Source organism: Sander vitreus, chromosome 14 (genome assembly GCF_031162955.1).
Source record: "Sander vitreus isolate 19-12246 chromosome 14, sanVit1, whole genome shotgun sequence".
NCBI lineage: Eukaryota > Metazoa > Chordata > Actinopteri > Perciformes > Percidae > Sander > Sander vitreus.
In genome coordinates this window covers 26,480,766-26,504,320 of record NC_135868.1, presented here as the reverse complement: position 1 = coordinate 26,504,320, position 23,555 = coordinate 26,480,766, and the positions used below count along the sequence as shown (strand labels likewise).

At 44.2% G+C, this 23,555-nt stretch overlaps 2 protein-coding genes across 5 annotated transcripts; both read left to right on the top strand.

Annotated features, from left to right (window-relative positions):
- Positions 1-6: 6 nt before the first annotated feature.
- Positions 7-11,232, top strand: ppp1r10 (protein phosphatase 1, regulatory subunit 10). Of its 4 annotated transcripts, XM_078267327.1 has the most exons (20): positions 7-26; positions 197-484; positions 1,779-1,847; positions 3,714-3,822; positions 3,930-4,016; positions 4,337-4,472; positions 4,573-4,624; positions 4,767-4,856; positions 5,266-5,394; positions 5,489-5,594; positions 5,707-5,813; positions 6,360-6,487; positions 6,720-6,879; positions 6,970-7,113; positions 7,199-7,445; positions 7,560-7,635; positions 7,796-8,014; positions 8,193-8,316; positions 8,462-8,848; positions 9,186-11,232. In XM_078267327.1, the coding sequence occupies exons 4-20, from the start codon at positions 3,716-3,718 to the stop codon at positions 9,335-9,337; spliced, it is 2,451 nt and encodes an 816-aa protein (XP_078123453.1). In that variant the 5' UTR covers positions 7-26; positions 197-484; positions 1,779-1,847; positions 3,714-3,715; the 3' UTR covers positions 9,338-11,232. The 4 variants fall into 4 exon arrangements, with proteins under 4 accessions (XP_078123453.1, XP_078123452.1, XP_078123451.1 ...); XM_078267326.1 differs by lacking the exon at positions 1,779-1,847; XM_078267325.1 differs by lacking the exons at positions 7-26; positions 1,779-1,847 and having other exon boundaries at positions 197-274; positions 5,710-5,813.
- A 7,123-nt stretch (positions 11,233-18,355) lies between these two features.
- On the top strand, positions 18,356-21,786 carry agr2 (anterior gradient 2). Its single transcript, XM_078268095.1, has 8 exons — positions 18,356-18,439; positions 19,072-19,193; positions 19,282-19,345; positions 19,426-19,478; positions 19,805-19,881; positions 20,433-20,496; positions 21,378-21,461; positions 21,548-21,786. Exons 2-8 carry the CDS (start codon positions 19,085-19,087, stop codon positions 21,595-21,597), a joined length of 501 nt encoding a protein of 166 aa, XP_078124221.1. The 5' UTR covers positions 18,356-18,439; positions 19,072-19,084; the 3' UTR covers positions 21,598-21,786.
- The last annotated feature ends 1,769 nt before the right edge of the window (positions 21,787-23,555 follow it).

Below are 23,555 nucleotides of genomic sequence, written 5' to 3'. Positions count from 1 at the left end.
GAGCTCATTCCTGGATTTGGTCAAAGGTAAGTGAAGTCAGAAAGACAGCAAGGCTTATTTTCAACATTTGTCCGTTTAAAATGCGAAATTCCTTTTGAATGTATTCAACAACCAACAAAGGACTTTGATATAGACGAAGGACGTCGAAATTTGTCAGAGTCGGAATTAAATGTGTGCCTTTTTGTGTGTTTTGCAGGTATGAATTTGCTTTGCCGAAGACTGAACCGTCGAGGACTTCGAACAACTCTACTCAAATTCATATTTTTTTCTTCAAGTAATGGACATTTGATTACTATTTTTGCCTCCAGTTTGTTCCCGAAGGAAAGGCTAGCTTTTAGCTATCACAGCCCCACCCATAAGAAGTATTTCAGTTGATATTAAAACCATGAAGGTTGACGATATAAAATTGATGAAATAAGAGATATAAGTGCCTGAAAAGCACACTCTAATACACCAGAGACGCCGAGGATCTATAGTTTCAATAGTAAGTTGATTTTGAAGTTAAATTGAATCGAGATCAATCCAGTGAAAATGCTCGTAGATGGTAGGCTAGCTAGCGGTAGCTGGTTAGCCAGCACCGTAAGTTAGCTTGGTTCTTTGCAAACAATTTGAATATAGACAATGTTATAGTATGAGCTCACACAGGAAAGTGGACGGAAGCACAAGGCTCCGTTTCTTTGTGTGTGAGACGGAATGGGCGAGTTGTACAAATAAAACTAAATATAGTCAGTAAATTCGTAAAATAACCATAAGCAATCTATTCATAAAGATTGCCGTAGGCATAGAAAGCAAATTCCAGATCATGAAGTCGGACTTTTTGCCTGCCAGATTTGTTTTGTAGGGGCTGCTCCACGGAACCAAAACCCACCGCAATCTATACATAAAGATTGCATTAGCTTGAGGATTGTGGACATATTTTATACAGCACTGTGTGTGTGTCGATAATTAAAGCACAGGGACTTCCCGAAATCCCGCATCATGTACTCGGCAATCTGTGGATAAAGATTGCAGGATGACTCAAGCGAAGTGGTCTTTCGAAGCACAAACAGTCGGGATTGGCAAATATGGTGGATTGGTTGTTGTTTGCTCTTCGTCCTCGGACAGCTCCGGGGGCTAGCCGTGTTCTCGGAGCAACATTTGGGAGTTTTTACAAAACCGAAATGCAGAAAATGTACCGCTACAGACTGCTGTTCATTGTATTGTATGCGCGTGTAGCTCGGTAGATATCTGGTTCGTCGGCTTGTTTTCCTATCAACAGCACGGTCTTTGCTAGCGGAGCCATTGTTGCTTGTGTAGGGATTGGTTGGCCGTCGGCGAAGTGGTTAACGGAGGGAGGGCTCTGATTAGCAGCCGGCCTCCCGCACCCCTCCCCCCCCCCTCGAGCGGTTAGCCACAGCAGCAGCTCTGTTCTCAGCTGTGACACATGACAGGTTAAGGCAAGCCTTTTATAGGCTGCCTCAACTACCCTTATATAACCCAGGGCGTCTTACATTGCTGTTTGTTTGGTTCATTCAGTTTCTCCTTGATTAATATGCCTTGTTGCCTTAGTCATATTCAAGTCTGTTAATCCACCGTTTACAGTAAATCATATTTTTTTGTAGAGGACTCAGTCATTTGAGTACAGTCTTAGTTTGTTTTGCCATAATGTACCAGTGATATATGTAATAACTCCACAGTATGACTGCACAAATAATGTTCTTTCCCCCCACTGACCCAGGAGCCAGAGCCATGTTTAACACTGATTTTGTGTAAATGTGTAACAATTGTGGCATTTACAGGAATTGGGTTATTTGCAGTGTTGTGGAGTTCTGAGACTATATAAAACTTCTACTACAACAGTTACACGGGTAAGACCTAACTGATTCCTCACATCATGACATTTCCAATGAATTGATTTCCGCCAGAATTGCAGGTTCTGAGTTAAATTGGCACAAAAACGGTTTCATTATAAAATGCATAAACATGAAAAATATGTGCATGCTTATGAGACTCAACACAAACAGTCATATCATGAACCATTTGGAGGTTATGCATAAGACCCTTTCTCGTGATTATAATTTAAATCCATAAAATAGAAGACATTCATAGAGGCCAGGTACCTAGGTGTTGGCTGTCTTTGTTCGGATCACATAGGACTTCAAAGTTAATAAGTAGACTGATAGAAATGATGAAACGTCCAACACCTTTTATTCATTACTTTGTTGTACATGTGATGTTGCACTAACAGTTCTATTATTGTGTAATCCATTTCTCTATTGTGCAATACACAGCCAGTACAGTGGCAGTGTGTGAACAGGAAATGGCCTGTAGGGGACAGTGGTGCTCTGATTTGTACCCTGGCTGGAACACTTGACAGTGATGCCACTAACACCACTGAGGATTTAACATTTAACTAATTCTACAGTTGTCAAGCATTTCATACTTCAAACAGTTACCTTCAATCACATGTTTAATTTGTTGGTGCGTATAATCTATATTTTTACCATTCATCATTTCATCAGATAGCCTACCACATGAATTAGTGATAAAGGGGTTTACCAGTCATTATTGATGTTTCTTTTACAATTCTCCTTGATTGAGTTGCATTTGTGCTCATATGTGAATGATTGTGTTAGACGTGTGGCATTAAAAATTTGATAAATCATTACCAGTAACATTTCTTTCAAAAAATTCACCTCTTTGGCTATTGCTATTATAACAAAACTTTGACCTTTCACCTTGTTTTGTGTTTGATACATCTTGATATAATACATGTATTTGTACAAAAAAAAACAGCATTTGTAGCTATTGAATACATATTAATAGTTAAGTTTGATATGATTACGGAAACCGTCAAATTAAGTGAAACGTTAGGTAAAGAAAAGTTGATTTCTAGTGAATGCATATCATTCAGTACATCAGTTAATAACATGCAGTTTGGTTCTCTGCGTTGCTGCGCCTCTAAAATCCTAGCCTGACGGGGAATAAACTGTGTGAAATGAACAATCTGTCAGTGTATATGTCCTGTCCTGCAAGAGGAGACCCTCTGGAGGCACTGAGGAAGAAGTTCCAGCATCCTGCTGAACCAGTTGGCCCATGGACCCCCCCCCCACATCAGCATGGGTTTGAGTGCTTTGTGGCAGCCTGTACTTCTCTGACTCGTGATTTGAATAGGACTATATGAGCCAGATCAGCAGTCTAGATAATGTTCTAGTGTTACAGTCTTAGACTGATATTGAAATGGTTAACTGGATAGGTCAGAGTGCAGCGTGATGAATCGGCTGCTGTGTGCAGTGTGATGAGGCCTGGGGGGCCAGTCGTGGTGCAGACGGGGGTGTTGTGCGTCAGTTCTCTGCACCTCGGTGTTGATGGAATGTCCTTAATGCAAACAGGTTGGTGTTGTCAACCACTGAATGGCTAAAGTGAGATGAGTCAGAGTGGAGTGTGCTGTCACCTTGTTGGCCTGATCCAGTTCACATGGTTGTGTGTCTGGTGTGAGCTGGCCCTTGAGCCTTGATCGGACATTTTATTTGAGTTGAGTACTAATTCCTAAAGATAGTCTGGGTGGAATATGTAGCGTGGAGCTCCCTTTTCTACTTGGCAGGCAAACAGTCCACATTAAACAGCACTGTGTTGCCTTTTCCAAAGAAACATCATATTTTCTGTACACAGCAGGAAATGTAGCAGCCCGGTCCTGTTGCCAAGTGTATTAACTTTGAGGGTGTGTGTTTCAGATATGGCAGGGGGACCAGTGGACCCCAGAGAGATTCTGAAGGGTGTGGAGGCTCTGCTGGGGAAAGATGGAGAGCTCCGCAGCCTGGAGGGAGTCCCAAAGGTGTTTAGGTGAGGAACCAAACATTTCTGTTCCTTAACTGTCCAACCTTCCTCTCGCCAATTGAAGGACTCTTACACTGTGTGCTATCTTAACACCTTTGCTTTCTGTAATGCAGCCTGATGAAAGCTTCTACCAAGATGGTCAGTAGATGTATGTACCTGAGCATCCTCCTGCAGACCAAATCCCATGATATTCTTAACAGGTAGGCCTCTCTTTTACTTTGTATACATCGCAAGTCTTAATTTATATGAACACAGGTGTGGCTAAAGGTATGACACATCATAACAATGCTATGTTACCATTCATATAATGGTACATCTACTCTTTTGATCATTAGTCTCACACCTCCCAGACTTCTTACTGATCATTCTAATGCATATAGCACCGGCCTCCCCATTGGAGAAAATCAACAGAAAAGAAGCACTTATGATAATCTTGGGTAATGATTACCATGTTTTAGTGTCTGTGCTGCTTCGCAGGTGTAATCACTGATCATCTCCGTTTCTTCCCTCCCCGGTCCAGGTTTATCAGAGTCGGTGGCTACAGGATGCTCAACTCGTGGCTCACCTACTCCAAAGGCACAAACAACACGCCGCTCCTGCAGCTCATCCTGCTCACGCTACAGAAGCTGCCCCTCAAAGTGGACCACCTCAAACAGGTACTGTCCCAGTCCATCCTCCACAACTCTCCTCCACTGAGCTAAACAGGCCCCTGCAGCTTCTAACCTGCCGTCTGTGTTTACCTTTATCTTCCCCCAGAACAATACAGCCAAGCTGGTGAAGCAGCTCAGCAAGAGTGCAGACACCGAAGGTCAGTTTTGACTGTACAAACTCCACACACACACACACACACACACACACATATATATATATATATATATATATATATATACTGTCTGTACAGTATATAATGTGTATCATATCACACTAATCTACTTGTCTTTGACTTTTAGAGCTGAGGAAGTTGGCGTCTGTGCTGGTAGAAGGCTGGATGGCTACGATCCGCTCCCAGAGTGTCTCGAGCAGTATCAACTCTCCTGCTGGTACACACCCATTACTTCACTTTAAATGTCTGTCTGTGTTTCACAGTGGCTCCTCCGTGTGCCACACACTGTGTCCATACTACCATACTGTGTAGTATGCCAGGAAGAGATTTAGAATGTTCTTATACATAGCATGTCAAAGGCAGTCTGCCAAAAATACCAGGATGTCCTGACTGCATCCAGTCACTTTTTGCAGTATGCAAGCCAGCACGCTTTTCTGACTGTTCTGACCCACAATACTTTGCACAGCATATATGAGCAGGAGGGTCAAAGTTCAAGGTGCAATGTAACGAAGAAGTATGTCCCAACTGTGTGCCACAGTACGTACGGTACTTTGTGTGGGCAGCGGCAGTATGGAGTGAAAGGAAGGGTTTACAATGGTGACTCAGCCTCTATATTTATCTTGTAGAAAAGAAGAAGAAGAAAGAGGAGGGCAAGGTGCCGGTGCCGGGTGTGAAGGAAAAAAGTGGAGACGAGGAGAAGAAGAAGGAGAAACCTAAAGCTCATGCACCCAGCCACACAAAGATCCGCTCCATAGGTACAACTTTCACTGAGCAGCGATGCATACGGCCCTGGATGTTGTATTTGAAGAGGTTGTGTATAAAATAACCAATGTGTTTTGTGTTATGTAGGATTGGAGATGGACCCCCCCAGCCTGGCCCCTGCTAAGAAACCGCCCCCTGCCCCCCAGCTGGGTGACAAGTACAACATCAAGCCTCCAGTCCTCAAAAGGCCCAGGTACCCCCCTCCACCCACTGCCTCTGTCAGCACAGCCACAACTGCTCACTGCTGCCCTCCGCTGGCTCAGGGCACTACTTACATGTTTCTTTTTCTCTCCATTTCCTGTCAGCAGCGCTGGTCCATCAGATGCTCCACCTCTGGAGAAAAAGTACAAGCCTCTCAACATGCCCTCTAACTCTGCCAAAGAGATCAAAGTCAAGATCATTCCAGCACAGCGTGAGTTACACAGCCCGTCTTTTTCCCGTCTGGACGCTCAGACAAGACATTTTATTAAGTCTGACGTCTTGGTAGTGAAGTTTAATCATGTGAACATTGTCAACAACCAATGGGTGCGCTCCCTCCAGCACCAAACGGCTAGAACCAGTGTTGTTTATGGTTGCTATGGCGCCGCGCTAAGCTAAACGCTAAAGGAAGAAAGATTTCAACTCTTCTGAAGCGAGTCATCCAGCGGAGTTTTACTGGCAGATAACTGCAGACCTCTGGTTACTGGAGACTGCATGTACAGCAGAACAGAAAATCTGCAGGCTTTACCTTAAGTTACCAGCTAACGCTAGCGGTAGCTTGCTAACTTGGTTAAATCTTTCAAACCAAATCTAGTTGTAGTCTTCAATTTGTGAGCCTGCAAGATCTCCACTCTTGTGAGATGGTTGTCTTTAGATGTGAGACAGTGTCAGACTTTGGTCTTTTCATAGTCTGGTAGTATCTGGTAGGCATTAGAGACATGATCGTGGGGTTCACGGCTCTCTTGTGTCCTCTCTGCAGCGATGGAGTGCACAGGCTTCCTAGATGCTCTGAACTCTGCCCCCGTGCCCGGCATCAAGATCAAGAAGAAGAAGGCTGGTGCTGTTAGTCCAGCTAACACCAAGGCTGTCTCCCCCACGTCTAACAAGGTACGTACTCATCTCACTGTCACTATGGATTATGGGCATTGTTAGTCAAAAATATTCAGATATGTAATACTTTGTATTATTTTGTCTGTTGAATTTGAACCAAACATGACAGACTGTGCTGTCTTTGTGATAAGTTCCAGTCTCTCATCTCATGCAAGACTTAATAGCTGTCAACGTCCGTCAGCTCTCTGTCTTTTTGCACATACTCACTCTCACTCCTTTTTGTCCTCAGGCGAGTCCATTTGACAGCAAACCCTCTGCGTATTCTTCATCTTCTGCTAAGCCATCGTCTCCAGAAAGTTCTGCCTCCATCCCTCCAGGTGATGAGAGCCAGGAGCCAGAGCAGCCCGGGACCCCTGTCCCCTCTGAGGACACGGAGCTCTCTGACAACGGTCAGCTTCTTTGACATTATCTGTTATTATTATTTTTTTCTAGTTTGATTGAAAATGCGAGTGTTCTCAATCTCCTGTGTTTGTGTGCAGGTGAGAAGCCCAACGCTCTGGCAGAACCCCGGGGAGAAGAAGAGAGCTTGACCAAGAAGGGCAAGAAGAAGAAGACGGTCCACTGGGCGGAGGAGGAGCAGCTCAAACACTACTTCTTCTTTGATCTGGACGAGACAGAGAGAGGTAAGCCATGCCCAGCACACCGTTCTAAGAAACAAACCATCTGATACAAATCTGAATGATAAATGATATTACTCTGGATTCACAGTCAACGTCAACAAGATTAAGGACTTTGGTGAGGCGGCCAAAAGAGAGCTGATGATGGACAGGCAGATGTTTGAGACGGCCCGTCGGACCTCCCATGACACCATGGAAGAGAGGGTCCCCTGGACCCCCCCGAGGCCCCTGACGCTGACCGGCAGTCTGGTCATCTCCGGGGCCAACAGCACCGAGAAGCTGACCCAGAGAGACCGCGAGATGGGCATCCTGCAGGAGATCTTCCTCAGCAAAGAGAGGTAGGACTCAACCTTTGACCCTTTCTATGTTTATTATATGTAGAATTTCACCCTAAGAAGAAGGGTGAGGGCCTGCAGTGTATGGTAATGATTGTCCATCCTTTCTGATCATAGTGTGCCTGACAGTCCACATGAACCAGACCCAGAGCCGTATGAACCCATGCCTCCCCGTCTCATCCCTCTGGATGAGGTTAGTACACACACACACACACACACACACACATACACATACACACACACACACACACATACATACATACATACATACATACATACACATACATACATACATACATACATCCCGTCTCCCAAATCTTGTATTAAACACCTTGTGTGTGTTTCCCCTGCAGGACTCGTCCATGCAGGATGACGGCTACGTGGAGCCCATGGACACGTCCTCCCAGCAGGGCTCTGCCCTGGCCCAGAGCGAGAGCTCCAAGCTGCCCCCTGTCCTGGCCAACCTCATGGGCAACCTGAGCGGCAACTCACGCAGCCCCGTGGCCCCCAACGCTGCCAGCAGCCCCGTGGCCCCCACTGTCAACGTGCAGGAGCTGCTCTCCTCCATCATGGTAAACAGCAGCAGGAGCTGGTTTTGACACACTTACTTTTTTGACATTCGGGATCACAAAGTACACTTCCCATTTTATTTTTCATGAAATCAAAGTTTCATCTGTATGTAGTGCAGTTGGGTGTGAGAGTGCCTGTCGGTGGTAGTAGTGTAGCTGATGTGTAGCTGTGTGTCATCAGGGTGCATCTGGGAACCAGTCGACTGAAGACTTGATCAAGCAGCCCAACTTCTCAGACAAGATCAAACAGCTCCTGGGCTCCCTGCAGCAGACCCAGAACCAGAACCAGGGTGGACCTCCCCCAGGTAAACTCAAGCTCAAACTCAAGCTCTTCTTCCATGGTTGAACTACATGTCCCCCCCCACCCCCCCTGCTGTCATGGCAACATGTCCACCTGTTGTGATCCATCTGTTACTCATCGTTATTTAACCGCTGTTTTTTTCCATCCAGTCAACCCAGGTTTGCTGGGCCACGGACCAGGCATGAACAATATGAACAACATGAACGTGAACATGAACATGCACATGCAGATGCCCATGAACGGCGGCTACCCCCCCAACAACCCGCCCGGCGGCCCTCGCTTCAACCACCCTCCACCCCCCCACAACCATGGCCCACCCTTTAACCCTGGCGGAGGCCCGCGCATGATGGGGCCGCCCCCTGGCCAGGGCCGGGGGGACAACGGCAACTACTGGGGAGATGAGTCCATGAGGGGGGGGCCTCACAGAGGGGGCCACTTCCACCGAGGAGGACGGGGCCGGGGAGGAGGAGGAGGAGAGCCGGGCTTCAGGGGCCGAGGACGAGGGGGGCCCAGAGGAGGACACAACAACATGAACGGTATGTCTCCCATGTTGATCACTCTCTTCTAACACAAAGCAGCTGAGACTGGTGTCCTCATCAGCTCAGGACATAGAAGGGGACACATTGACTTGTCTCTGCTTTGATTCCATGCTGGACCTTTGTTGCATGTCTCCTCTGCCTCTTCTCTAATATCCACATTTTTTAAAATTGGCCAAAAGTAGAGCTTGACAGTTCATTCCTAACCAGAGAAACTCCCGTGTGCTGGTAATGAGAGGGGGGGCACATAAAGTGACAGCACATGATGTGGAGTAGAAAGTGTGTGTGTGTGTGTGTGTGTGATGTGTTGTAATGCTGTTGTGTTTCCTCCTGACAGACATGTCCAAGAGGCCCGTGTGTCGTCACTTCATGATGAAGGGAAGCTGTAGGTATGAGAGCAACTGTGCTTTCTACCACCCTGGTGTCAATGGACCCCCCCTTCCCCCCAACCACCCTGCTCACAACCACCCACCCCAGCATGGACACTAGCTGCCGGCCTGTGGGCCCCTGGCGGACCGGACCCCTGCGCTCTCTCAGTGAAACAGGACACAGGAGATGTTTACTGATGGGACTGTCTGTTTTTACTGGGATCATTTTTAACAGTGAGACTAAAACAAGCCACCACACTTGACCACTATGTCTGCCTGTCTGCTCCGTCACTTTCCACACCGTTACCGTGGTGACCAAATGGAAGTGTCCTACTCAGCAGAAAACCGACTGAATTCCCTTCCTACTGTGACTGTTGTACTGTGGACCTACATGTCATATTGCTTTCATATTCCCTTTAGTTTGGTACTTCAGGTGCCAGCTCTGTACATAAGAGTCCGAAACGTGACACAAACATTGAGGAAGCACTTTATTATGAAAAAGGCCAACAGAATTTAGCCACAGCTATGATTTATTAAAACTGGACCTGAAAAAGAACTGCACAGTATTTAAACTGCTTTATTTCACCCAAAACTTGAGCAGTGAGCCGCGCTGACCCGCTGAGGTTCTTCCAGCAGCTGGGATTAATGAGAGGAGATGATGCAGAAGCACCAGCTCTCTCTCTGTGTGTGTGTGTGTGTGTGTGTGTGTGTGTGTGTGTGTGTGTGTGTGTGTGTGTGTGCGCGTTATCATATGTAAGCTTTCCCTGTGTGGTCAGCAGCTCAGAGATGGCTGGTTGGCCCGGTCCTGGTCTCTGTCTGCAGCCAGCAGGCTCTTAGCATGAGTCAGCTATATTGAGTGTTTTCTGTGAAAACAATGACCTGTGCGTCTCTTGTGGGACTGTAAGAATGTAATGGTTTTTTGTTGCTCCCTCATGTTTCTTTTTTTTTTTTTTTTGGATGCAATCTTGAGAATGTTGGCCCTTTTTTTAAGATGAATGATGAAATATTTGTATTCTTGTGTTTCTATGAATACAGAATACACATTCATACGTCATATTTTCCGTTGAATTCTTTTGTACACAGTGTATTGAATAAATGTCCAAACATAAATGTACTGTTTTATTTGAAAGAACAACAAGCAGTTTGGATGAAATGGAAACATTCTGCAAATAATAATCAGAGGAAAAGCCCTTTCCAACATGCAGTGTCCATACATTACAGATACAGATCTATATTTACAACTCTAACATGCCGTGGCTTTTTAAATCTTTGCCTCTATCCACACCGGCCTGAAGGGATCACTCCACTGTAAAAGAAGGGAGACACCGGTGTACATTCAACCTTACGGCAAAATAATAAAAAAGAAACCGCATAAACTGCAGCTCCAAATAATTTTTAATGAACATAAACACACCGAATCTTTACAGATGTAGTTATTAGTGCAGGACTCTCATTGGATTTAGTTTAGTTTGTACACGTGTTTGTGTTGTGTCCACAGTCTGAAAGAAGGGAACAGCGCCCCTAGTGGCTGTGCTAGTACTGCCACATACTATTCTTAGAGCCTCTCCAGCAGTGGAGCTCCAAACCTGATGGGGGCTCTCAACAAGTGTCCAAAATGAAAGGCTTCATCCTCTGGGGACTTTGGATTTCATGTAAATGTGTCCATTAGATTGAAATATTTCTTGTGTAAGTGAGGGTCTGATGACACACTGACACACTACAGGTGTCCCAGTGTCTAAGTGATGTCAGACCTCAGGGCTCGCTGTCAGTCAGCTGGTTGGAGATGACATTAACATTAAGGGACAGGGACTCCTTAACGTTGCAGCTCAGTTTGACACTTTCCCCTCTTGAGTTGTCTGATTTGGCAGTTACCCTGTCCTTTCCTCCCTGGAATTCTTTGTCCTCATTTCCTCATGTTGTGAATATCTAGGAATGCATTTGTATACAACGATGATGTTTTCATGTACATAAATAGCTATACAGATGACTCAAAATAAAAATCTCTTTGTTGTAATATTCTGTTGACTGGTTCTGATTGGCTGGTCCTGTCCCACACTTTACAATGCTGCAGGTTTAGCCAGAGAATGATACTACAAAATGATACTCCAAAAGCCTGAGGGCTGAAACGCGCTGTTGCTCATAGGAAAACGTGAAGGAGGGACATTCAGAGGCCTTAGCTGTTTCTTGTATGTTGTGTAACGTACAACTTGTATGCCATTTACAGTGGCGGCTCTGTCTGTCGGTCCATAGGTCCACCACTCAACTAATGATGAACGATGAAGTGTGATGGAAGGTGTTCATATTTCATGTTCCCGTTGGGATAAACGGGGAGAACTCTTCTGATACTCTGGCTTCCATCAGGTCTACATGTTAACGTGTCCAACACTTGCTTTAAGAAGAGAGAAAGACATTCATCAGCCTCAGCTGTACCATACAGTCTATGAGCTGTACACTGTGTTTACTAACCATTAGCTAATGTTAGCATGCTAACACGCCTGTGACTGCTGGTCCAAATGGAGCCAGCATAGACAGTGTCCTGGGACTGAACTACTGGACCATGGGCCACATGATACCCGCCTAGCATGAGAATGTTAGCATGCTGATGTTAGCATCACTGTACCTACCTACAGCCTGACAGAGCTGTCAGCGTGGCTGTAGACTCTTATTCTCTTAGTCAACCAATCTGCCCCACAGAGCACACTGTTGACATTGACCTTTACAAGGTATTAGAAAATATACAGTGGGGAGAACAAGTATTTGATACACTGCCAATTTTGTAGGTTTTCCTACTTACAAAGCATGTAGAGGTCTGCAATTATTTATCATAGGTACACTTCAACTGTGAGAGACGGAATCTAAAACAAAAATCCAGAAAATCACATTGTATGATTTTTAAATAATTTATTTGCATTTTATTGCATGACATAAGTATTTGATCACCTACCAACCAGTAAGAATTCCGGCTCTCACAGACCTGTTCGTTTTTCTTTAAGAAGCCCTCCTGTTCTCCACTCATTACCTGTATTAACTGCACCTGTTTGAACTTGTTACCTGTATAAAAGACACCTCTCCACACACTCAATCAAACAGACTCGAGCCTCTCCACAATGGCCAAGACCAGAGAGCTGTGTAAGGACATCAGGGATAAAATTGTAGATCTGCACAAGGCTGGGATGGGCTACAGGACAATAGGCAAGCAGCTTGGTGAGAAGGCAACAACTGTTGGCGCAATTATTAGAAAATGGAAGAAGTTCAAGATGACGGTCAGTCTCCCTCGGTCTGGGGCTCCATGCAAGATCTCACCTCGTGGGGCATCAACGATCATGAGGAAGGTGAGGGATCAGCCCAGAACTACACGGCAGGACCTGGTCAATGACCTGAAGAGAGCTGGGACCACAGTCTCAAAGAAAACCATTAGCAACACACTACGCTGTCATGGATTAAAATCCTGCAGCGCACGCAAGGTCCCCCTGCTCAAGCGAGCGCATGTCCAGGCCCCTCTGAAGTTTGCCAATGACCATCTGGATGATCCAGAGGAGGAATGGGAGAAGGTTGTGTGGTGTGATGAGACAAAAATAGAGCTTTTTGGTCTAAACTCCACTCGCCGTGTTTGGAGGAAGAAGAAGGATGAGTACAACCCCAAGAACACCATCCCAACCATGAAGCGTGGAGGTGGAAACATCATTCTTTGGGAATGCTTTTCTGCAAAGGGGACAGGACGACTGCACTGTATTGAGGGGAGGACGGATGGGGCCATGTATCGCGAGATCTTGGCCAACAACCTCCTTCCCTCAGTAAGAGCATTGAAGATGGGTCGTGGCTGGGTCTTCCAGCATGACAACGACCCGAAACACACAGCCAGGGCAACTAAGGAGTGGCTCCGTAACAAGCATCTCAAGGTCCTGGAGTGGCCTAGCCAGTCTCCTGACCTGAACCCAATAGAAAATCTTTGAAAGTCCGTATTGCCCAGCGACAGCCCCGAAACATGAAGGATCTGGAGAAGGTCTGTATGGAGGACTGGGCCAAAATCCCTGCTGCAGTGTGTGCAAACCTGGTCAAGAACTACAGGAAACGTATGATCTCTGTAATTGCAAACAAAGGTTTCTGTACCAAATATTAAGTTCTGCTTTTCTGATGTATCAAATACTTATGTCATGCAATCCTTGCTATGTGACGTGAAAGAATCTGAAGAGAAAAGCAATGTGAATACACTGTTCAGCACATCATGTGTGTTAGTATTTCTCAGCTTTATCTGAGGTGAGTTCAGGTGTTCATGAGCTGCTGCATTTGCTTCACTCTGAACAGGAAGTTGCATCCTATTTGAGTGGGCCGGCCAATAGCAGAGTGCGTGTGGAGCGGGTCAGCGTCAGATCCGTGTTATCAGGGCGGGCCTGAGTGATAACAGGAGCGGCCTTTCACCCGGCCCTGTAGTTCAAATATTTACCATGGTGCTGTGCCAATACACGGATATGGGGGGGTGTGTGTGGGGGGGTGTGTTAAGGACACCTCAGCACTGACTGCTCCCACATCCTGCTAACACAGCATCCAACAGGCATTTGTTCTGTTCTTGTCAAGCTGGTTTGTCAAGCGTTTTACTGGAAGAATGTAATACAGAAAGCCTTACAGAGGAATGCAATTCATATGATATATGATTTAAACCAGGGGACCATTACAATGCTGTAGCCATTAGAAACAGAATGAACACACAGTGTGGTTCATCATCATGGAGATGGTTCATCATGTGACCTCAGTATGATGATGGGGTGTATAAGGGGGTAGACCTCTGTCTCTGATATCACAGGTGACTTCTCCATTAACCTTTGACCTCTCCAGAGTGGATGCTGAAACAAATCAGGATACAGTTGTATGGCAGGGCAGATTTCTCTGAAACTTTAAGATTAAAATTCAAACATTTATTTTATTATTATTATTAAAAAATAGAGATAATGCTCTAAATTGCTATGAGATCTGTCATTTTCAACAGCAAATGTCATGTTCTCATCAAGCATTGGTGCATAGCTGTGTAGCTCTGTAACTGGTATGTATTCCACATATTTATGACTGTCAGCAGCAGATTGATATCTGCTATATGCTATATTATTTTTGATATATAAGAGCAGGAAGATCCTCGTAGGTTGGGGGGGATGTTTGGCTCCTAAAACACAGGGCTTTCAAGCTGGGGAGCAGAGTTCATGTCCCGGAAGGAGAAAACACAAGACTTTCACCCAGGAAACGGGTGTTCATGTCCCGGGAGTACTACTCACGGAGACCGCTGTTTTAACCAAAACCACAATCTTTTTTTCTCTTGGTGCTCTGTGCCCAGCTCCAAGTCACCTTTTCTCGGCTAAATTTACCTGTAAAGATCGCTAAACATAACTGTCATGTAACCGGTTGTCAAATGACCGGTCACATGATTTCCTAAGATATTATACGAATTGTTGTGCATAAGTTTTCATACTCTATCATACAAACCCGTTTATGAGAAAAGGTGATTGGCTGCAATCTGCCGTCTCTCCAGGACCTGTTGTCCTCCAGGATGTTGAGGCAGGCAGGAAAGATTGTAGCCGATCTCTCTCACCCTGGACACAAACAGTTTGAACCCCTCCCCTCTGGCAGGAGGCTGCGGTCCATCAGGACCAAAACCTCACGCCATGAAAACAGTTTCTTCCCCTCTGCGGTCAGCCTCATTAACAAGGCCCCGGACCCCCACTGACATTGAATCTAATCCTACATCCTGTCCTCTGCACATTCTGTATATCTTGAACATTTGCACATCTCTCAACATTTTCACATCCTGCACTAATCCATACAGCGTATAAGCATACGTTCTTAATGTTAAATAGTTATATGTATGTGTTATTGTATTTATTGGTTGTTTATTTCATATTTATGTTCAATATGTTTGTTTATGCATGCACCAACAACCATGGCAAATTCCTAGTAAGTGCTACTTACTTGGCAATGAATCATTTTCTGATTCTGATTCTGATGTGAATGCGTGAAGGTAACATACTGGAGAATAAAAGTGGGCCCAGTACTGAGCTTTGTGGGACATGAATGTGATCTGCTAAAGAGTACTATGTGTTTATCGCAGCCTGATGATAAAAATGATGATAAAAACTCATCAGTGAGCCTCCCTGTTGCACCATGAACACACACGCTGTACTTTATTCTGACTGAATCCCACACACTCTGGAATGCTGCCACACATACTCACCAATGCAGAAAATGTTGATTAATCCTCCGCTGAAAATAGTCCCTAACAAAGTCCCTATTTCTTTATAGATTTTTTGGGGGCATTTAATGGATAGGACAGTTGTAGACAGGAAAGTGGGGAGAGAGAGGGGAAGACATGCAGCAAAGGGCCACAGGTTGGACTCAAACCCTGGGCTGCTGCGGTAAGGATTAAGCCTTGCTACATGGGGTGCACGCTCTACCAGGTGAGCTGCCAGGGCGCCCCCCTTCTGTTTGTTTGATAAAAACATTGAGATATAAAGTCATAAATACAATTCTTTCTGATCCCATTCCTGACCTGGACTGGCACACAGCCAGGACTACAGAGCCTGTTAGCTCACTCATTGATAGACAGTGTGGGACAGGGCTGTCCTGTCTAACTACTTTTGGCTTGATTATTTTTTGGCAAGTAAACTTTTATTAAACAGTCCACAGTGAAGAGGCCGGCAGGAAACCAGGAGCAACAGCAGTGGCTCTTTCAATGTTCACCCTTTCACATGCTGACATTTCCAAAAATTGGTTACACTCATAGCAAAACCTTTCTAATAGTAACCTCCAAGTCTTGGCTACCTTTCTATTTCTTATATTTATTCATCACTTTGTGTATGTAGTGTTTATTGTAACAGAAGGTATTTTCCCAGAGAAAATCCAATAATTCTGTCATCTAAACCCCCCAAAATCTGAGAAAATCTATGAATGAATGAATCTTGGACACTCCATTTATGACTATGTGGCCATGTGACAAATAAACACAGCAGTCCACTGTCGGCAGCGTGTGGAAAGTAGCAGTAGAAGAAACACTACCTCTACTAAGCTTGTTAGCTATAAAGTTTAGTAAGTCATTAGTAAACTATCAAGTCCACAGTTATAAAGTCTAATAAGTCATTAGTGAACTATCAAGTCAGCAGTTATAAAGTTTAGTAAGTCGTTAGTAAACTATCAAGAGGTCCATTAGCTGGAGGATGGTTTTCCCCTACCTGGCAATCCAAAAATCTTCTTACAAATGACTTATACATATATGACTTATATATGACTTTATTAAAACTACTTGTTACAACGTATACACTCTTTATAATAGGTAGTTTATCAGAAGCAATACCATGTGTTTGTGATATTGAAACCAAAACATAAACGTATCACACTAACCAGGAAATGTTGGATTGAAACATTAAAATGCAAATTCCTATACATCAGTAAAAACATGCATAAGTTGCATTTGATATTATGTTATTGTGCTTGTGTTTTATGATTTCATTCTCTGCTTCTTGTTTTTTCTTCTTCTTTCTTCTTCTTGTAAAAGTCCTGTAGTGGGAACAAAGCACTGTAACTGTTCACAAGGAAAGCAACGAGAGGACACAACAAGAAGAAGCTGTGTTTTAGCAGCAGAGGAGGAGGCCTGTGGACGGTTAGAGTTAGTGGACGGATGGCGTGGAGAGTTAGAGTGGATGGTAACCGTTAGTGCACTGTTAGAGTGGACAGTTAGAGTTAGTGGACGGATAACGTGGACGGTAAGCGTTAGTGGACAGTTAGAGTGGACGGTTAGAGTTAGTGGATGGATAGCGTGGAAGGTAAGCGTTAGTGCGCGGTTGGATGGACAGTTAGAGTGGACGGTTAGAGTGGACGGTTGGAGTGGACGGTTGGAGTGGATGGTTGGAGTGGGCGGTTAGAGTGGACGGTTGGAGTGGACAGTTAGAGTGGGACGGTTGGAGTGGACGGTAACCGTTAGTGGGCGGTTGGAGTGGATGTTAGAGTGGATGGTTGGGAGTGGATGGTTGGAGTGGGACGGTTGAAGTGGAAGGTTAGCGTGGTTGGTTGGAGTGGATGGTAAGAGTGGACGGTTGGAGTTGACGGTTGGAGTGGACGGTTAGAGTGGACGGTTGGAGTGGACGGTTGGAATGGACGGTAACCGTTAGTGGACAGTTGGAGTGGATGTTAAAGTGTACGTTGGAGTGGACGGTTGTAGTGGACGGTAATTGTTTGTGGACAGTAACCATTAGTGGACAGTTGGAGGTGGAGCTGCTGCAGGATGTAGGGCTGGGCCTGAACAAAGCTGCCATTCAGAGCAGAGCACACACTGTTGAGATGCTTCCAGATAAACTCATGCACAATACACCTCAATGTCCTCTAGACACTATCATCTTTATTACGAACGTGTCTTATTATAATGTAAGGCCCAGTCTAATTAAAGAATAAGATTCCACAAACTGTAATCAATAATCAGAAAGACTAATGTGGCTGGATGTGTCCTTATTTGACTGTTTACTGCAGTTGTGGTCCTTAACCAAACATGCTTATTGTTCATCTTCATCAATCTGTGTTGACTTTGTAGGAGAGACACATTCAGTTACACTTTATGTGTCACATAAAAATAAAAAGATAAATCATCATCCTCCTCCATCTGATGGTATTCCTCAGTTAGAGCTGAGCTGTCCTTGGATCCGAGCCAACGTCTCAGCACGTCACACATCAGCCTGCTGTGGACGCAACCAAACTGCTTGTTAATGACCCCTAACAGTGTCCACACTGTTAGAAAGGGTGAAAAGAGTAGAATAGAATAGAATAGAATGAATGGATGAATGGATGAATGAATGAATGAATGAATGGACATGCCAAAGAACAGGTGTCTATGTCTCTAGCCGTGCACGAGCCGTTCTTACATCTGTGCACAGTTGAATGCCAAACTCCTTCGAAGAAGTGTGATGAGAGCAGTTTATTGGCAAACGCACATGGATAGTACGTAAAAATACTAAAAATAAAATCTTAATTTAAAAATGGTTCCTTTATATTGTTCCCCCTAGCAGCCACACTACATTATTTGGCAATACACCCGGAAATCTCAAATTACCTAAGGGGGGGTTGGGGGGGGGTGGGGGGAGGGGATTGGGGGGGGAGAGGGCGGGCCCGCAGGGGAACGGCTGTTTAAATACTGGCAGGTGAGAGTGCAGGTGCAGCAGGTCCTGGATCACTCTCAGCTGAGCAGTCGGAACAGGTAAGACACTCTGACTATTTTAACTGCGGGGAAAGCCCCATGTTGTCTTCCCGTCAACCTTGAAAAAAACACATTTTGTCGACGTTTTTGACGCCTTTTTTTCACAGTTTGTTTTTGCTTTTTCCAACGTTTTACATTTTTACATTTTTCTTCTACATATTTTCAGTGCTTACTTCTACGTCCCAATTTTTCTGATATAAAACAAAAATTAAAAACGGGTCAATGTGACCTGAAGTCAACACAAGGGTTAAGTCATTTTTATTTCTGTATTTATCCAACAAGTCTGTGATTCTGATCCCAACCATACATTATTCTGTAAGAACTTTCAACAACTAGGAAAGAACTTGTTAATGTAGGCAGAAATGCACACCACATTCCAACAACTCTACGATTGGATTCTTTCTTTCTTTCTCTTCACTCTTGTGGTCTGATGAGAATGCCAACCAAATTAGATTGTTCCTTAGGAGGAAGTGCTGAAGGATACAGGTCAACCGTGTTCCTTCTAAGAGGGAAGGGAAAGTTTACCTTTCTCGCATTCCTGCCAAATGTGATGTCATTTTGATACTATTCCTTCATTGGTCACACAGTTTGAACATAAATGTTCAAACTAAAGTCTGTTCCTCATGTTCCAGTGAGTCTATAAAGATGATCAAAGCGGCGTTGTCGGTACTCCTGGTCCTGGTGGCCATTTCCTCCACCTTCGGGAAATACATCCCCAAATCTGGCAAGAGGATCCCTCAGACTCTGTCCCGAGGTCTGTGAGCATCAGCTGCACCTCTCACACACTAAAGTCCAGCGGGTCAGTGCTGTCTCTTCTCTCTAACGGCTCTGTGTCTGTGCAGGTTGGGGGGATCAGCTGATCTGGGCTCAGACGTACGAGGAGGCTCTGTACTGGTCCAGGTCACGGTGAGTCCTGGTTGAAACGCTGACGCTGGCAGTGATTAAAGATGATGAATACATGTAAGTGAAACTGATTTGTGTTTTAGAAACAAGCCTCTGATGGTCCTGTTTCACCTGGATGACTGCCCACACAGCCAGGGTAAGGCCCACTCCTGACTTCTCTTATTTTCTTCATTAGAATCCTCAGGCAGAGAAAAAGTGTTTCTTTGAATGGGGCGGCGTCTAGCTCGTCGAGTTGAGCGTGCGCCTCATGTAGGCTAAGTCCTCCCCTCTCTCTCTCTCTCTCTCTCTCTCTCTCTCTCTCTCTCTCTCTCTCTCTCTCTCCCCCTTTCCTGTTTATCTTCACTATCTAATGAAAATAAAAGCTTAATAAATAAATAAAAGCTGAATTTGAAAAACCTTTTAGAGGAGCAGCAATCATTTGTTTGCACATGTTGTAGAATTGAAAACCTGTTTCTCCTGCAGCTCTGAAGAAGGTTTTCTCTGAGGACAACAAGCTCCAGAAGATGCTGGATGAGGACTTCATCGTCCTCAATCTGGTGGTGAGTGACAGGACTTTTTAGTCTGGCTCCACAAGGTGTCTTAAAGGTGCATACCACCCAATCTGTATTCAAATTTGAGCTGCTTTCAAAAGTATAAAACCTTTAAAAACCTTGTGTTATACCAATGCATTAATACATTTATATATTCATTCATTATAATGAATGTATTAATATTGGTTTAGTTTCCTGTTCGTCTCTGTAATATTAAATATTCACCACATATCAATTCACTCAAAAGCTTAGTTATTGTTTACCCAGATTTTGATAGTCATCTTATTCATTCTACCGTACTAACTGGGATTGGTGCACAGAAAAGTGTGACATCACCTTTTCCAAACGTAGCCCCGCCCACCTAAAGCTAGTGAAGACAGCTGGGACAAATATACAGTACAAAAGGCAGAAATCTCTGATGCCAATAATACTAGTGTTGTTCCTGTGTCCCTGTAGGCTCCATGGGGATCAGACTGTAGGTTTTAGGGCCAGTGCTCTGAGCTGGCATGGTTCACACTGTGATATGTCTGACCATGTGTTATTCCTTTTCTCGCCTCCAGTATGAAACCACAGACAAACATCTCTCTCCTGATGGACAGTATGTTCCCAGAATCATTTTTGTCGGTAAGAGCTATCTCCTAACACAACTCTTTCTGTTCCCTGTTCACATGTTAAAGGTGCAGTAAGCGATGCTGCGTGAAGATTGTTGATATTTGAACTTAATCCCCCCCTTCAGAATCTTCGCCCACCAGATTCATAGAAGTGCATTTCCATAGCAACCACTTCTGTTAGTGTTTCTGCTGACTTAAGGAAATATGGCAGAATCGATGTTAGCTCACGTTAGGTTGTGGATTAGCAAACTGTCGATACTGCTGTAAAGCCAGCCAGTTGGGAGCAGCCATCACAAACAATAGCAAACGGGCGAGGTTAAACAGCAAAGCTAACGTAACTCACTTCTCCATAACCAGAGCCCTCATCAGTTTTCATTCATTTGAAATCATGTAGGTTTCTGCAGCGTTGAAACGCCTCACCGATGTTAACAAGGCTCTTCCTCCTTTCCCGCTCATGCAACTTCTTTTTTAATTTGTATTCTTCAGTCCTCTTTTGCTGTTTCTCTGCCAACTCGTCTTGTTGATAACTCCAAAATTGTGCTTTGTGGCTCCTGTGCACCTTTATGTTGGTTTTCCATTTACACAGCCAGGGCTGTGAAAGAACACCACATTTTTTCCACGCACACATAAAATAGAGAGCTAGCTGACCGTAAGGAGATATTTGCTGAATTTCACAAAAAGTGTATTGGATTAACATCGCTTACTATACCTTTAAGTTACTCAGCTAACACTTCCTGTTTCCTGCTACAACTGCTACATCATTGGGTTGTGGCTGAACGTTTCAGCTTTCACATAGAAAGCTATTTTTGGTGGTAAGATGCTTTTTGCAAGTTATATTATCCAGCAAGGAGTATATACACAGCTGGTGCTCAGCCAGTCCTTCTGTCTTTACAGACCCCACGATGACGGTGAGGGCCGACATCAACGGTCGCTACAGCAACCGCATGTATGCCTACGAACCCAGCGACGTGGATCTGTGTAAGTGCCACAGCTAACTCATGAGGTCTGTTTGTGTCCATGGAACACACTGATTCAATGGAAATGTTTTCGCTCTCCCCCCTCAGTGAAGCGCAACATGGAGGCGGCTAAGAAGCTCCTTAAGTCTGAGCTGTGAGCGCGAGGACGAGCTCGCCGTGTGGCCCTACTGACCTGACAGGAAGCTGCTGTTTACACATAAAAATACGCACTGGAAAGTTCCTTCACTGGTCATCTTTTCTCCTCAAATTCACTTACTGATTCCTCACTTTGTTATTATTGCTGTGCATCCACAATGTCTTTTAATAAATATGGAACCGAATATGGATCGATAGTCTGCCTTTTCATTCACCAACAGAACTCAAACCAAAACATGAATAATATACAAAAGAATGATAGGACTTCAATGTAAAAGCACTCATGCTACTACTGTTACTGTTAGAGCTGCTACAAACTGAGAGTCACCATATAACAGGAGCCTCAGTATATAGAGCTATTTTACAGTGGGATCTGTATTCCCTCAGCAAGGCCTGCAGGGCACATTGGTCTCCTACAAGGTTGCCAGTCACTTAGCTGGTTAGCCTGCCTAGCCTATTAGCTAAGGTTTGTGGCCTCAGAAAATGAATGAAATGGTGGCCATCACTACTGTACATGACATCCAATGTCAAGACTAACCACTTATAACAATGTAATGTAATTGGAACACATAAGTACCACCTGTAATATTAATGCTTCAAGTATATCAAATACATTTCTGATCTAATGAAGATTCATTCTGCCACCTGGGTTGGAGACTGAGGAAAAGACAAAAGTTGAGTGTCATCTGCAAAGCATTACAGCAGTGTTGGCCAGTTGAAGCTTTATGAAGCTTCAAGATCATTTTCTTTTTTCCTGAGCCTACTAGATGGCACTCTCTGTTCAAGGAAGGGTTAAAAGGACACATAATTGCTGTTTTCTTTAAAATGGTTCACAAAGCTTCATGAGGCTTCATTTGGCCATCACTACATGACAGCCAATGTCAAGACTAACCACTTATAACAATTAAATGTAATGTGAACACATTAGCACCACCTGTAATATTAAAGCTTCAATCAGATCAAAAGATTCATGCTGCCACCTGAGTTTCAGACTGAGGAAAAGTCTGAATAAGTTGAGTGTCATCTGCAAAGCTGTGGTAAAGCCACGTGAGTAAATAACATGACCAATCACCATGAGGTACTTTAGTAGTGAGGCTACAAGGTTCAGGCATAAAATCTGTCCAAGTTAACAAAGTTAGTTTGTTCAGATTTCTTCCAAACTGTTAATTTGCCTACAATCAAACAAAGTTGACACTTTGGTTGAAAATGTCGAAAAGGTACAGGTCACTAAGCATGTATTTTAGATAAGCAAAAGAACAAGCAAGATCCTCTGCTCATTTGAGTAACGTTCCATCCCGGTACGATACACAGAGACATCGTAGCTTCAGCGGGACGTCATCCATGCGACATTGAAGTGTGTAGTCTTTGTAATTACGTATTTTCACAGTCTTATACTTCAACAGTTTAAAAATAAACTGAGACTTTCTTCGGTTGAAAAATTATCTTCTAAATTGACGAACATCATATTTGTAATACATGGCTCAATTCAAACGGGATAAAAAAATAATAACTATTATCTCTCCATTGACTCTCGTTCATATTTTTTTTGAAAGATAGGTCCCATTGGCTGGAAGTAGAAGGTCGTGACTTCGGCTCTCTATAAATATAAATATTGGTTTGCTAATAGCTAAGGTTAGCTAGCTGATACCACCACTAACTTACTACTTAGTTTAGAATGTATAATTTTGTTTCTCCCCCGACGGTCCCACTCCTGACAACAGCGCTTCAATGTAACGAGTGTTGTAAAGCTGTCGGTTATTCAACTTGCAGACAGTGCAAGTAATAATGTGTGTGTGTGTGTGTGTGTGTGTGTGTGTGGGTCCCGACAGCTTTGTGGGGCCAAACAACTTTAAAGGGCTGTGTGAGGGTTAAGACTTGGTTTTAGGATTAGGGTTAGAATTAGGTTATGGTTAGGGTGAGGGTAAGGGTTAAGGTTAGGCATTTAGTTGTGATGGTTAAG

What these genes read in the sequence shown, in the direction of transcription:
- ppp1r10 (XM_078267324.1), top strand. Translation starts at nt 199, where the DNA reads ATGAATTTGCTTTGCCGAAGACTGAACCGTCGAGGACTTCGAACAACT. An exon ending in TCTCCCCCACGTCTAACAAG is followed by an intron (nt 6,488 to 6,719) that starts GTACGTACTCAT and finishes TTTTGTCCTCAG; the next exon opens with GCGAGTCCATTTGACAGCAA. An exon ending in CACGGAGCTCTCTGACAACG is followed by an intron (nt 6,880 to 6,969) that starts GTCAGCTTCTTT and finishes GTTTGTGTGCAG; the next exon opens with GTGAGAAGCCCAACGCTCTG.
- agr2 (XM_078268095.1), top strand. Translation starts at nt 19,085, where the DNA reads ATGATCAAAGCGGCGTTGTCGGTACTCCTGGTCCTGGTGGCCATTTCC. An exon ending in CTGTACTGGTCCAGGTCACG is followed by an intron (nt 19,346 to 19,425) that starts GTGAGTCCTGGT and finishes TTTGTGTTTTAG; the next exon opens with AAACAAGCCTCTGATGGTCC. An exon ending in TCCCAGAATCATTTTTGTCG is followed by an intron (nt 20,497 to 21,377) that starts GTAAGAGCTATC and finishes CTGTCTTTACAG; the next exon opens with ACCCCACGATGACGGTGAGG.